The 14,055-nt window shown below is 49.1% G+C and overlaps 1 protein-coding gene across 4 annotated transcripts; it reads left to right on the top strand.

Annotated features, from left to right (window-relative positions):
* The first annotated feature begins 6,043 nt into the window (after nucleotides 1-6,043).
* Nucleotides 6,044-11,723, top strand: LOC135534072 (uncharacterized). Of its 4 annotated transcripts, XM_064961218.1 has the most exons (4): nucleotides 6,044-6,581; nucleotides 6,670-7,637; nucleotides 7,900-11,120; nucleotides 11,643-11,723. In XM_064961218.1, exon 3 carries the CDS (start codon nucleotides 9,576-9,578, stop codon nucleotides 10,896-10,898), a length of 1,323 nt encoding a protein of 440 aa, XP_064817290.1. In that variant the 5' UTR covers nucleotides 6,044-6,581; nucleotides 6,670-7,637; nucleotides 7,900-9,575; the 3' UTR covers nucleotides 10,899-11,120; nucleotides 11,643-11,723. The 4 variants fall into 4 exon arrangements, with proteins under 4 accessions (XP_064817290.1, XP_064817287.1, XP_064817288.1 ...); XM_064961215.1 differs by having other exon boundaries at nucleotides 6,044-7,637; XM_064961216.1 differs by lacking the exons at nucleotides 6,044-6,581; nucleotides 6,670-7,637 and having other exon boundaries at nucleotides 7,754-8,119; nucleotides 8,208-11,120.
* The last annotated feature ends 2,332 nt before the right edge of the window (nucleotides 11,724-14,055 follow it).

Here is a 14,055-nt window from a genome sequence, read left to right as displayed (position 1 = left end):
AATCACCACTCCGGAGACACCTGAAACCCCACCTCTTCAAGGAATACCTAGGATAGGATAAGTAATCCTTCTCACCCCCCCTTAATGATTTAGATGCACAATTGTAAAGTGGCTGTTCCACTGGATGTCAGAAGTTGAATTCACCAATTTGTAAGTCGCTCTGGATAAGAGCGTCTGCTAAATGACTTAAATGTAAATGTAAATGTAGAGGGCTGGGGTCCCCTGGGTCCTGATGGTATGGTAGTAGGTACCAGGTAGAGGGCTGGGTTCCCCTGGGTCCTGATGGTAGTAGGTACCAGGTAGAGGGCTGGGTTCCCCTGGGTCCTGATGGTATGGTAGTAGGTACCAGGTAGAGGGCTGGGTTCCCCTGGGTCCTGATGGTAGTAGGTACCAGGTAGAGGGCTGGGTTCCCCTGGGTCCTGATGGTAGTAGGTACCAGGTAGAGGGCTGGGTTCCCCTGGGTCCTGATGGTAGTAGGTACCAGGTAGAGGGCTGGGTTCCTGATTGTAGGTACCAGGTAGGGCTGGGGTCCCCTGGGTCCTGATGGTAGTAGGTACTATGTAGAGGGCTGGGTTCCCCTGGGTCCTGATGGTAGTAGGTACCAGGTGTAGAGGGCTGTCTCTGGGTCCTGATGGTATGTTAGTAGCTACCAGGCAGAGGGTTGGTTTCCTGGGTCCTGATGGTATGGTAGTAGGTACTAGGTGGAGGGCTGGGCCCTGGGTCCTGATGGTATGGTAGTAGGGGCTGGGTTCCCTGGGTCCTGATGGTAGTAGGTACCAGGTAGAGGGCTGGGTTCCCTGGGTCCTGATGGGTAGGTACCAGGTAGAGGGCTGTTCCCCTGGGTCCTGATGGTAGTAGGTACCAGGTAGAGGGCTGGGTTCCCCTGGGTCCTGATGGTATGGTAGTAGGTACCAGGTAGAGGCTGGGTTCCCCTTGGTCCTGATGGTAGTAGGTACCAGGTAGAGGGCTGGGTGGGTCCCACTGGGTCCTGATGGTGATGGTAGTAGGTACCAGGTAGAGGGCTGGGTTCCCTGGGTCCTGATGGTAGTAGGATGGGTAGAGGGCTGGGTTCCCTGATAGGGTACCAGGTACCATGGGTAGGAGGGCTGGGTCCCCTGGGTCCTGATGGTATGTTAGTAGCTACCAGGTAGAGGGCTGGGTTCCCCTGGGTCCTGATGGTATGGTGGTAGTAGGTAGAGGGCTGGGGTCCCTGGGTCCTGGATGGTAGTAGGTACCAGGTACCAGGTAGAGGGCTGGGGTCCCCTGGGTCCTGATGGTATGGTAGTAGGTACCAGGTAGATGGCTGGGGTCCCCTGGGTCCTGATGGTATGTAGTAGGTACCAGGTAGAGGGCTGGGGTCCCCTGGGTCCTGATGATGGTAGTAGGTACCAGGTAGAGGGCTGGGGTCCCCTGGGTCCTGATGGTAGTAGGTACCAGGTAGAGGGCTGGGTTCCCCTGGGTCCTGATGGTAGTAGGTACCAGGTAGAGGGCTGGGTTCCCCTGGGTCCTGATGGTAGTAGGTACCAGGTAGAGGGCTGGGTTCCCCTGGGTCCTTGATGGTAGTAGGTACCAATCACCACCTTCCGGAGACACCTGAAACCCCACCTCTTCAAGGAATACCTAGGATAGGATAAGTAATCCTTCTCACCCCCCCCTTAATGATTTAGATGCACAATTGTAAAGTGGCTGTTCCACTGGATGTCAGAAGTTGAATTCACCAATTTGTAAGTCGCTCTGGATAAGAGCGTCTGCTAAATGACTTAAATGTAAATGTAAATGTAGAGGGCTGGGGTCCCCTGGGTCCTGATGGTATGGTAGTAGGTACCAGGTAGAGGGCTGGGTTCCCCTGGGTCCTGATGGATGGTAGTAGGTACCAGGTAGAGGGCTGGGTTCCCCTGGGTCCTGATGGATGGTAGTAGGTACCAGGTAGAGGGCTGGGTTCCCTGGGTCCTGATGGTAGTAGGTTTAGGAGGGCTGGGTTCCCCTGGGTCCTGATGGTAGTAGGTACCAGGTAGAGGGCTGGGTTCCCTGGGTCCTGATGGTAGTAGGTACCAGGTAGAGGGCTGGGTTCCCCTGGGTCCTGATGGTAGTAGGTACCAGGTAGAGGGCTGGGTTCCCCTGGGTCCTGATGGTAGTAGGTACCAGGTAGAGGGCTGGGTTCCCCTGGGTCCTGATGGTAGTAGGTACCAGGTAGAGGGCTGGGTTCCCCTGGGTCCTGATGGTAGTAGGTACCAGGTAGAGGGCTGGGTTCCCTGGGTCCTGATGGTAGTAGGTACCAGGTACAGGGCTGGGTTCCCCTGGGTCCTGATGTACAGGTTTGGGTTCCCTGGGTGATGGTAGCAGGTACCAGGTAGAGGGCTGGGTTCCCCTGGGTCCTGATGGTAGTAGGTACCAGGTAGAGGGCTGGGTTCCCCTGGGTCCTGATGGTAGTAGGTACCAGGTAGAGGGCTGGGTTCCCCTGGGTCCTGATGGTATAGGGTAGAGGGCTGGGTTCCCCTGGGTCCTGAGGTACCAGGTAGAGGGCTGGGGTCCCCTGGGTCCTGATGGTATGGTAGTTCCCTGGGTCCTGATGGTAGTAGGTAGGTAGTAGGTACCAGGTAGAGGGCTGGGTCCCCTGGGTCCTGATGGTAGTAGGTACCAGGTAGAGGGCTGGGTTCCCCTGGGTCCTGATGGTATGGTAGTAGGTACCAGGTAGAGGGCTGGGTTCCCCTGGGTCCTGATGGTATGGTAGTAGGTACCAGGTAGAGGGCTGGGGTTCCCCTGGGTCCTGATGGTATGGTAGTAGGTACCAGGTGATGGTAGGGCTGGGTTCCCCTGGGTCCTGATGGTAGTAGGTACCAGGTAGAGGGCTGGGTTCCCCTGGGTCCTGATGGTAGTAGGTACCAGGTAGAGGGCTGGGTTCCCCTGGGTCCTGATGGTATGGTAGTAGGTACCAGGTAGAGGGCTGGGTTCCCCTGGGTCCTGATGGTAGTAGGTACCAGGTAGAGGGCTGGGTTCCCCTGGGTCCTGATGGTAGTAGGTACCAGGTAGAGGGCTGGGTTCCCCTGGGTCCTGATGGTAGTAGGTACCAGGTAGAGGGCTGGGTTCCCTGGGTCCTGATGGTAGTAGGTATCAGGTAGAGGGCTGGGTTCCCCTGGGTCCTGATGGTAGTAGGTACCAGGTAGAGGGCTGGGTTCCCTGGGTCCTGATGGTAGTAGGTACCAGGTAGAGGGCTGGGTTCCCCCTGGGTCCTGATGGTATGGTAGTAGGTACCAGGTAGAGGGCTGGGTTCCCCTGGGTCCTGATGGTAGTAGGTACCAGGTAGAGGGCTGGGTTCCCCTGGGTCCTGATGGTAGTAGGTACCAGGTAGAGGGCTGGGTTCCCCTGGGTCTGATGGTAGTAGGTACCAGGTAGAGGGCTGGGTCCTGATGGTATGGTAGTAGGTACCAGATGGTAGTAGGAGGGCTGAGTTCCCCTGGGTCCTGATGGTATGGTAGTAGGTACCAGGTAGAGGGCTGGGTTCCCCTGGGTCCTGATGGTAGTAGGTACCAGGTAGGGCTGGGTTCCCTGGGTCCTGATGGTTTGGTAGTAGGTACCAGGTAGAGGGCTGGGTTCCCCTGGGTCCTGATGGTTTGGTAGTAGGTACCAGGTAGAGGGCTGGGTTCCCTGGGTCCTGATGGTAGTAGGTACCAGGTAGAGGGCTGGGTTCCCCTGGGTCCTGATGGTAGTAGGTACCAGGTAGAGGGCTGGGTTCCCCTGGGTCCTGATAGTAGTAGGTACCAGGTAGAGGGCTGGGTTCCCCTGGGTCCTGATGGTTTGGTAGTAGGTACCAGGTAGAGGGCTGGGTTCCCCTGGGTCCTGATGGTTTGGTAGTAGGTACCAGGTAGAGGGCTGGGTTCCCCTGGGTCCTGATGGTAGTAGGTACCAGGTAGAGGGCTGGGTTCCCCTGGGTCCTGATGGTAGTAGGTACCAGGTAGAGGGCTGGGTTCCCCTGGGTCCTGATGGTAGTAGGTACCAGGTAGAGGGCTGGGTTCCCGCGGGTCCTGACAGAGATCATTGCGGTGTTGTCTCCATTTTTCATGCTGTGGGAGGTCAGACAGACAACTTTTGGGATTAAAATGTTTTTATTGTCCTACAGATTATTTGTAAACATTAATCTTTCTTCTTTGTATGTGTTATGTTAATACCTATTGAATTAAAAGAACATTATTTTTAATATTATTCACACGCTCAGAGTTCTCTGCTTCAACTTCAGTAGTCTTCCTCTCCTATTTGGGCGTGAGAGTGCCTCTGGTCCTAGTTGGGCCTGAGAGTGCGTCTGGTCCTAGTTGGGCCTGAGAGTGCCTCTGGTCCTAGTTGGGCCTGAGAGTGCCTCTGGTCCTAGTTGGGCCTGAGAGTGCCTCTGGTCCTAGTTGGGCCTGAGAGTGCCTCTGGTCCTAGTTGGGCCTGAGAGTGCCTCTGGTCCTAGTTGGGCCTGAGAGTGCCTCTGGTCCTAGTTGGGCCTGAGAGTGCCTCTGGTCCTAGTTGGGCCTGAGAGTGCCTCTGGTCCTAGTTGGGCCTGAGAGTGCCTCTGGTCCTAGTTGGGCCTGAGAGTGCCTCTGGTCCTAGTTGGGCCTGAGAGTGCCTCTGGTCCTAGTTGGGCGCGAGAGTGCCTCTGGTCCTAGTTGGGCGCGGGAGTGCCTCTGGTCCTAGATGGGCGCGGGAGTGCCTCTGGTCCTAGTTGGGCGCGGGAGTGCCTCTGGTCCTAGTTGGGCGCGGGAGTGCCTCTGGTCCTAGTTGGGCGCGGGAGTGCCTCTGGTCCTAGTTGGGCGCGGGAGTGCCTCTGGTCCTAGTTGGGCGCGGGAGTGCCTCTGGTCCTAGTTGGGCGCGGGAGTGCCTCTGGCCCTAGTTGGGCCTGAGAGTGCCTCTGGTCCTAGTTGGGCCTGAGAGTGCCTCTGGTCCTAGTTGGGCCTGAGAGTGCCTCTGGTCCTAGTTGGGCCTGAGAGTGCCTCTGGTCCTAGTTGGGCCTGAGAGTGCCTCTGGTCCTAGTTGGGCCTGAGAGTGCCTCTGGTCCTAGTTGGGCCTGAGAGTGCCTCTGGTCCTAGTTGGGCCTGAGAGTGCCTCTGGTCCTAGTTGGGCCTGAGAGTGCCTCTGGTCCTAGTTGGGCCTGAGAGTGCCTCTGGCCCTAGTTGGGCCTGAGAGTGCCTCTGGTCCTAGTTGGGCCTGAGAGTGCCTCTGGCCCTAGTTGGGCCTGAGAGTGCCTCTGGTCCTAGTTGGGCGCGGGAGTGCCTCTGGTCCTAGTTGGGAGTGGGTCTAGTATGTGTAGTCTCATTGAAATGGAGAAGGCTGTCTACATGGGAAGAGAATCACATGGTAGTTCACTTAAATATTACATTTATTTAAATATAATTAGTCTACATTGCCTTGAAATAAATATTAGTCACCCATATTTCTGGGTCTGAAAATCGTCCTAGTTGGGCGTGAGATTGCTTCTATCTGTAGAGACCGTCCCACTCCTAGAAGGTAGACTATTTAAACAGCTGTAGAGACCGTCCCACTCCTAGAAGGTAGACCATTTAAACAGCTGTAGAGACCGTCCCACTCCTAGAAGGTAGACTATTTAAACAGCTGTAGAGACCGTCCCACTCCTTGAAGGTAGACTATTTAAACAGCTGTAGAGACCGTCCCACTCCTAGAAGGTAGACTATTTAAACAGCTGTAGAGACCGTCCCACTCCTAGAAGGTAGACTATTTAAACAGCTGTAGAGACCGTCCCACTCCTAGAAGGTAGACTATTTAAACAGCTGTAGAGACCGTCCCACTCCTAGAAGGTAGACTATTTAAACAGCTGTAGAGACCGTCCCACTCCTAGAAGGTAGACTATTTAAACAGCTGTAGAGACCGTCCCACTCCTAGAAGGTAGACTATTTAAACAGCTGTAGAGACCGTCCCACTCCTAGAAGGTAGACTGTTTAAACAGCTGTAGAGATCGCCCCACTCCTAGAAGGTAGACTGTTTAAACAGCTGTAGAGACCGTCCCACTCCTAGAAGGTAGACTGTTTAAACAGCTGTAGAGATCGTCCCACTCCTAGAAGGTAGACTGTTTAAACAGCTGTAGAGACCGTCCCACTCCTAGAAGGTAGACTGTTTAAACAGCTGTAGAGACCGTCCCACTCCTAGAAGGTAGACCGTTTAAACAGCTGTAGAGACCGTCCCACTCCTAGAAGGTAGACTATTTAAACAGCTGTAGAGACCGTCCCACTCCTAGAAGGTAGACTATTTAAACAGCTGTAGAGACCGTCCCACTCCTAGAAGGTAGACTATTTAAACAGCTGTAGAGACCGTCCCACTCCTAGAAGGTAGACTATTTAAACAGCTGTAGAGACCGTCCCACTCCTAGAAGGTAGACTATTTAAACAGCCGTAGAGACCGTCCCACTCCTAGAAGGTAGACTATTTAAACAGCTGTAGAGACCGTCCCACTCCTAGAAGGTAGACTATTTAAACAGCTGTAGAGACCGTCCCACTCCTAGAAGGTAGACTATTTAAACAGCTGTAGAGACCGTCCCACTCCTAGAAGGTAGACTATTTAAACAGCCGTAGAGACCGTCCCACTCCTAGAAGGTAGACTATTTAAACAGCTGTGGAGACCGTCCCACTCCTAGAAGGTAGACTATTTAAACAGCTGTAGAGACTGTCCCTCTCCTAGAAGGTAGACTATTTAAACAGCCGTAGAGACCGTCCCACTCCTAGAAGGTAGACTATTTAAACAGCTCTAGAGACCGTCCCACTCCTAGAAGGTAGACTAATTTAAACAGCTGTAGAGACCGTCCCACTCCTAGAAGGTAGACTATTTAAACAGCCGTAGAGACCGTCCCACTCCTAGAAGGTAGACTATTTAAACAGCCGTAGAGACCGTCCCACTCCTAGAAGGTAGACTATTTAAACAGCTGTAGAGACCGTCCCACTCCTAGAAGGTAGACTATTTAAACAGCTGTAGAGACCGTCCCACTCCTAGAAGGTAGACTATTTAAACAGCCGTAGAGACTGTCCCTCTCCTAGAAGGTAGACTATTTAAACAGCCGTAGAGACCGTCCCACTCCTAGAAGGTAGACTATTTAAACAGCTGTAGAGACCGTCCCACTCCTAGAAGGTAGACTATTTAAACAGCCGTAGAGACCGTCCCACTCCTAGAAGGTAGACTATTTAAACAGCTGTAGAGACCGTCCCACTCCTAGAAGGTAGACTATTTAAACAGCTGTAGAGACCGTCCCACTCCTAGAAGGTAGACTATTTAAACAGCTGTAGAGACCGTCCCACTCCTAGAAGGTAGACTATTTAAACAGCTGTAGAGACCGTCCCACTCCTAGAAGGTAGACTATTTAAACAGCTGTGGAGACCGTCCCACTCCTAGAAGGTAGACTATTTAAACAGCTGTGGAGACCGTCCCTCTCCTAGAAGGTAGACTATTTAAACAGCTGTAGAGACCGTCCCACTCCTAGAAGGTAGACTATTTAAACAGCTGTAGAGACCGTCCCACTCCTAGAAGGTAGACTATTTAAACAGCTGTGGAGACCGTCCCACTCCTAGAAGGTAGACTATTTAAACAGCTGTAGAGACGTCCCACTCCTAGAAGGTAGACTATTTAAACAGCCGTAGAGACCGTCCCACTCCTAGAAGGTAGACTATTTAAACAGCTGTAGAGACCGTCCCACTCCTAGAAGGTAGACTATTTAAACAGCTGTAGAGACGTCCCACTCCTAGAAGGTAGACCATTTAAACAGCCGAGAGACCGTCCCACTCCTAGAAGGTAGACTATTTAAACAGCTGTAGAGACTGTCCCACTCCTAGAAGGTAGACTATTTAAACAGCTGTAGAGACCGTCCCACTCCTAGAAGGTAGACTATTTAAACAGCTGTAGAGACCGTCCCACTCCTAGAAGGTAGACTATTTAAACAGCCGTAGAGACCGTCCCACTCCTAGAAGGTAGACTATTTAAACAGCTGTAGAGACTGTCCCACTCCTAGAAGGTAGACTATTTAAACAGCTGTAGAGACTGTCCCACTCCTAGAAGGTAGACTATTTAAACAGCTGTAGAGACCGTCCCACTCCTAGAAGGTAGACTATTTAAACAGCCGTAGAGACCGTCCCACTCCTAGAAGGTAGACTATTTAAACAGCTGTAGAGACTGTCCCACTCCTAGAAGGTAGACTATTTAAACAGCTGTAGAGACTGTCCCACTCCTAGAAGGTAGACTATTTAAACAGCCGTAGAGACCGTCCCACTCCTAGAAGGTAGACTATTTAAACAGCTGTAGAGACCGTCCCACTCCTAGAAGGTAGACCATTTAAACAGCCGTAGAGACCGTCCCACTCCTAGAAGGTAGACCATTTAAACAGCTGTAGAGACCGTCCCACTCCTAGAAGGTAGACTATTTAAACAGCTGTAGAAACCGTCCCACTCCTAGAAGGTAGACTATTTAAACAGCTGTAGAGACCGTCCCACTCCTAGAAGGTAGACTATTTAAACAGCTTTAGAGACCGTCCCACTCCTAGAAGGTAGACTATTTAAACAGCTGTAGAGACCGTCCCACTCCTAGAAGGTAGACTATTTAAACAGCTGTAGAAACCGTCCCACTCCTAGAAGGTAGACTATTTAAACAGCTGTAGAGACCGTCCCACTCCTAGAAGGTAGACTATTTAAACAGCTGTAGAGACCGTCCCACTCCTAGAAGGTAGACTATTTAAACAGCTGTAGAGACCGTCCCACTCCTAGAAGGTAAACTATTTAAACAGCTGTAGAGACCGTCCCACTCCTAGAAGGTAGACTATTTAAACAGCTGTAGACAAAGGACAAGTCTCTCCATCTCTGCTGTCTTCCAGCTACATCAACCATATTGGCTGATCAAGCCCAGTAATACAGATAGTCTAATATAACCATCTACCATATTGGCTGATCAAGCCCAGTAATACAGATAGTCTAATATAACCATCTACCGTATTGGCTGATCTAGCCCAGTAATACAGATAGTCTAATATAACCATCTACCGTATTGGCTGATCGAGCCCAGTAATACAGATAGTCTAATATAACCATCTACCATATTGGCTGATCGAGCCCAGTAATACAGATAGCCTAATATAACCATCTACCATATTGGCTGATCGAGCCCAGTAATACAGATAGCCTAATATAACCATCTACCGTATTGGCTGATCTAGCCCAGTAATACAGATAGTCTAATATAACCATCTACCGTATTGGCTGATCTAGCCCAGTAATACAGATAGTCTAATATAACCATCTACCGTATTGGCTGATCTAGCCCAGTAATACAGATAGTCTAATATAACCATCTACCATATTGGCTGATCTAGCCCAGTAATACAGATAGTCTAATATAACCATCTACCGTATTGGCTGATCTAGCCCAGTAATACAGAAAGTCTAATATAACCATCTACCGTATTGGCTGATCTAGCCCAGTAATACAGATAGTCTAATATAATGGGCCAACTGAGAATCTCAATATTTTATAATCTGTAAAATAATTAATCCCAAAAACTATGTAATATATATATATATATTTTTTTTTAATCATCTCTGGTCCTGACCCATATGGAGTGTGTCCCACCATGTGATTGGCTGGTCCTGACCCATATGGAGTGTATCCCACCACGTGATTGGCTGGTCCTGACCCATATGGAGTGTATCCCACCATGTGATTGGCTGGTCCTGACCCATATGGAGTGTATCCCACCATGTGATTGGCTGGTCCTGACCCATATGGAGTGTATCCCACCATGTGATTGGCTGGTCCTGACCCATATTGAGTGTGTCCCACCACGTGATTGGCTGGTCCTGACCCATATGGAGTGTGTCCCACCACGTGATTGGCTGGTCCTGAGCCATATGGAGTGTATCCCACCATGTGATTGGCTGGTCCTGACCCATATGGAGTGTGTCCCACCATGTGATTGGCTGGTCCTGACCCATATTGAGTGTATCCCACCACGTGATTGGCTGGTCCTGACCCATATGGAGTGTATCCCACCATGTGATTGGCTGGTCCTGACCCATATGGAGTGTGTCCCACCATGTGATTGGCTGGTCCTGACCCATATGGAGTGTATCCCACCATGTGATTGGCTGGTCCTGACCCATATTGAGTGTATCCCACCATGTGATTGGCTGGTCCTGATCCATATGGAGTGTATCCCACCATGTGATTGGCTGGTCCTGACCCATATGGAGTGTGTCCCACCATGTGATTGGCTGGTCCTGACCCATATGGAGTGTGTCCCACCATGTGATTGGCTGGTCCTGACCCATATGGAGTGTGTCCCACCATGTGATTGGCTGGTCCTGACCCATATGGAGTGTGTCCCACCATGTGATTGGCTGGTCCTGACCCATATGGAGTGTATCCCACCATGTGATTGGCTGGTCCTGACCCATATGGAGTGTATCCCACCATGTGATTGGCTGGTCCTGACCCATATGGAGTGTATCCCACCATGTGATTGGCTGGTCCTGACCCATATGGAGTGTATCCCACCATGTGATTGGCTGGTCCTGACCCATATGGAGTGTATCCCACCATGTGATTGGCTGGTCCTGAGCCATATGGAGTGTATCCCACCACGTGATTGGCTGGTCCTGACCCATATGGAGTGTATCCCACCATGTGATTGGCTGGTCCTGACCCATATGGAGTGTATCCCACCATGTGATTGGCTGGTCCTGACCCATATGGAGTGTATCCCACCATGTGATTGGCTGGTCCTGACCCATATGGAGTGTGTCCCACCATGTGATTGGCTGGTCCTGACCCATGTTGAGTGTATCCAACCATGTGATTGGCAGGTCATGACCCATATGGAGTGTATCCAACCATGTGATTGGCTGGTCCTGACCCATGTTGAGTGTGTCCCACTGTGATTGGCTGGTCCTGACCCATATGGAGTGTGTCCCACCATGTGATTGGCTGTATCCTCCTCTTTGTCCAGGGATGACGTGCAGGAAAGCCACCGACCCGGTAGACTGGTCTCCTCTGGTTCTTGGCCTGCTCACTCTGTTGAAACAGTTCCACTCCAGATACACAGAGCAGTTCCTGGCTCTCATTGGGCAATTCATACGCTCCATCATGGAACAGTGCACCAGGTACGTTTGGTTGATTGGTGCGTTTGGTTGATTGGTGCGTTTGGTTGATTGGTGCGTTTGGTTGATTGGTGCGTTTGGTTGATTGGTGCGTTTGGTTGATTGGTGCGTTTGGTTGATTGGTGCGTTTGGTTGATTGGTGCGTTTGGTTGATTGGTGCGTTTGGTTGATTGGTGCGTTTGGTTGATTGGTGCGTTTGGTTGATTGGTGCGTTGGTTGATTTGTTGATTGATTTGCCAGTTTAAAAACCTCACATATTCACATTAATTTTAAGAGCGTGGCAGTGATATCAAATTAGTCAGATTTATTTATATATAATACATGTAGTGCTAGTGAACATTGCCCAAGGCTGCTATTTCAAACAGCTCTTTCTTGCAACAAAAAAACAAACGTTATCTCCATAGATCTAATATGTATAAATACACTTAAATTAAAAAATATAAGTACATTTTGTGGATCACTGTGTATTATATTCTGCTTCAAATTGAATGACATGTAGATTTTGGGTAAATAATTATTTTCCAGTCAGAAGATCCCGGACATGCCGTCCGATGTGGTGGGAGCTCTGATGTTTCTGGAGGATTACGGACGCTACACCAAACTGCCTGCAAGGTAGGATTAGGATTGGATTAGGATTTGGATTGGATTTGGATTACGATTTGGATTAGGATTAGATTAGGATTGGATTAGGATTACATTAGGATTGGATTACATTAGGATTGGATTGGATTAGGATTGGATTACATTAGGATTGGATTAGGATTGGATTACATTAGGATTGGATTACATTAGGATTGGATTACATTAGGATTACATTAGGATTGGATTACATTAGGATTGGATTTAGGATTAGGATTGGATTTAGGATTGGATTAGGATTGGATAAGGATTGGGATTAGGATTGGATTAGGATTAGGATTGGATTAGGATATGCAACAACGCCCATGAAAAAAGATATTTATCTGGTACATTACATTTTACAGGCGTATAATAATCTGTTGTTTTTCTGTCTTTAAAGGTGGCGAGGCCCACGTGCCAAGTTTCATCTTTGACGAGTTCAGGACAGTCCTGTGAGGATCTGGTTAAAGGCCTCTTTGTTTTTCTGTTGATTCGTTCATTTTGACTTTAAAGCTCTTCGTTATGTAATGACCTTTAATGTGCTAATGCTTTCGTAACACTGTAAATAGTTGAATGGTTTTTAATAACATCAGGTGTTACCAGCTTTGGTATAATGTCACTGTGGTAATATGTCATTAATTAAATACAAAAGAGGCTTTGAATAAATCTAATGGTATATAATTTTGTTGATTTTTATTTTATTTCATATAACAGAACTTGTTTTTAAACGTTTTAAAATCCAAGCAATTTACAGTAGTTTGTGTGTCTTTTATTTTGAAGAAATGTCTGGCTGGACTTCCTCCTCCTTCAATGAGACTGGATTCATTGGTCCAGATCCTGTCCGACGACATGAGCAGATCGACCATAACCAATGGTTGCGTGCCACGTCATAAACTGTGCCGCCTGGCCATCATAAACCACATTGATATATCATATGATGTGGATCCTAATAGTTTCCTCATCATACTAGAGCTGGTGCGACATTCTGTATAATCTTTAAAAAAAAAAAAAAAAAAAAAAAATCCTTCAATAGCATCAACCTATTTCAGGTTACAAAAAAAACAGGCAAAATGTTGACAAAACTAGAAGACATCACCAGCATGTCAAGTGGAAGCTTGGCTCCCAGTCTCTCCCGTTTTTAATTCGACACAGGTCGCTTAGACCGTGGTGTTCTCAGTCCTTTCTCTCGTCTCCTGATCAAGATGCTGAACACAGGACTAAAACCACGAGGGGGAGTGATTGGTATCTACCCCGATACCCCATGTTACATCTATTCAACGTGGTAACTAATACATGTGGTGTAGTTACTTGAGTTTTAGACAAAGCAGCAATCTAAGTCCCCTGACTTGGTGTCCAGTGTCTGTTGGTATAGGGGTTACCTGACTTGGTGTCTAGTGTCTGTGTGGGTATAGGGGTTACCTGACTTGGTGTCCAGTGTCTGTGGGTACAGGGGTTACCTGACTTGGTGTCCAGTGTCTGTGGGTATAGGGGTTACCTGACTTGGTGTCCAGTGTCTGTGGGTATAGGGGTTACCTGACTTGGTGTCCAGTGTCTGTGTGGGTATAGGGGTTACCTGACTTGGTGTCCAGTGTCTGTGGGTATACCTGACTTGGTGTCAGTGTCTGTAGGGGTTACCTGACTTGGTGTTCAGTGTCTGTGTGGGTATAGGGGTTACCTGACTTGGTGTCTAGTGTCTGTGGGTATAGGGGTTACCTGACTTGGTGTCCAGTGTCTGGGTTTGGTACAGGGGTTCCCTGACTTGGTGTCCACTGTCTGTGTGGGTATAGGGGTTACCTGACTTGGTGTCCAGTGGGTATAGGTGTTACCTGACTTGGTGTCCAGTGTCTGTGGGTATAGGGGTTACCTGACTTGGTTTCCAGTGGGTATAGGGGTTACCTGACTTGGTGTCCAGTGTCTGTGTGGGTATAGGGGTTACCTGACTTGGTGTCCAGTGTCTGTGGGTACAGAGGCTTCCTCTATATGCTGTATAGTGACATGTATAGATAAACCATTTCTAGAAGTCATACTCCTCATCTTAATGAATCATTATGTATAGATATACAATTTCTGGAAGTCATATTCCTCATCTAATCTTGACATATTATGAGTTGAGATTTGGAAGGATGGCTTCGAGATTAGACCACATAGGTTAATGTAGCCCATCACATGCCCCTGAGCCTGCACAGGGAAGTATTGGAGTGGACTGTGATTGGATAAGTATGATTAATAAATTTATTTATTTGTTTTTTTTAGTTGACGTTTTTTATATCGTTTTCCCTTTCCCGAAATTGTATTATTAATAGTTTTCAATAATGTTGTT

Source organism: Oncorhynchus masou, unplaced genomic scaffold, assembly GCF_036934945.1.
Source record: "Oncorhynchus masou masou isolate Uvic2021 unplaced genomic scaffold, UVic_Omas_1.1 unplaced_scaffold_2970, whole genome shotgun sequence".
Taxonomy (NCBI): Eukaryota; Metazoa; Chordata; class Actinopteri; order Salmoniformes; family Salmonidae; genus Oncorhynchus; species Oncorhynchus masou.
This window is presented reverse-complemented; position numbering and strand designations above follow the sequence as displayed.

What these genes read in the sequence shown, in the direction of transcription:
- LOC135534072 (XM_064961218.1), top strand. Translation starts at nt 9,576, where the DNA reads ATGGAGTGTGTCCCACCATGTGATTGGCTGGTCCTGACCCATATGGAG.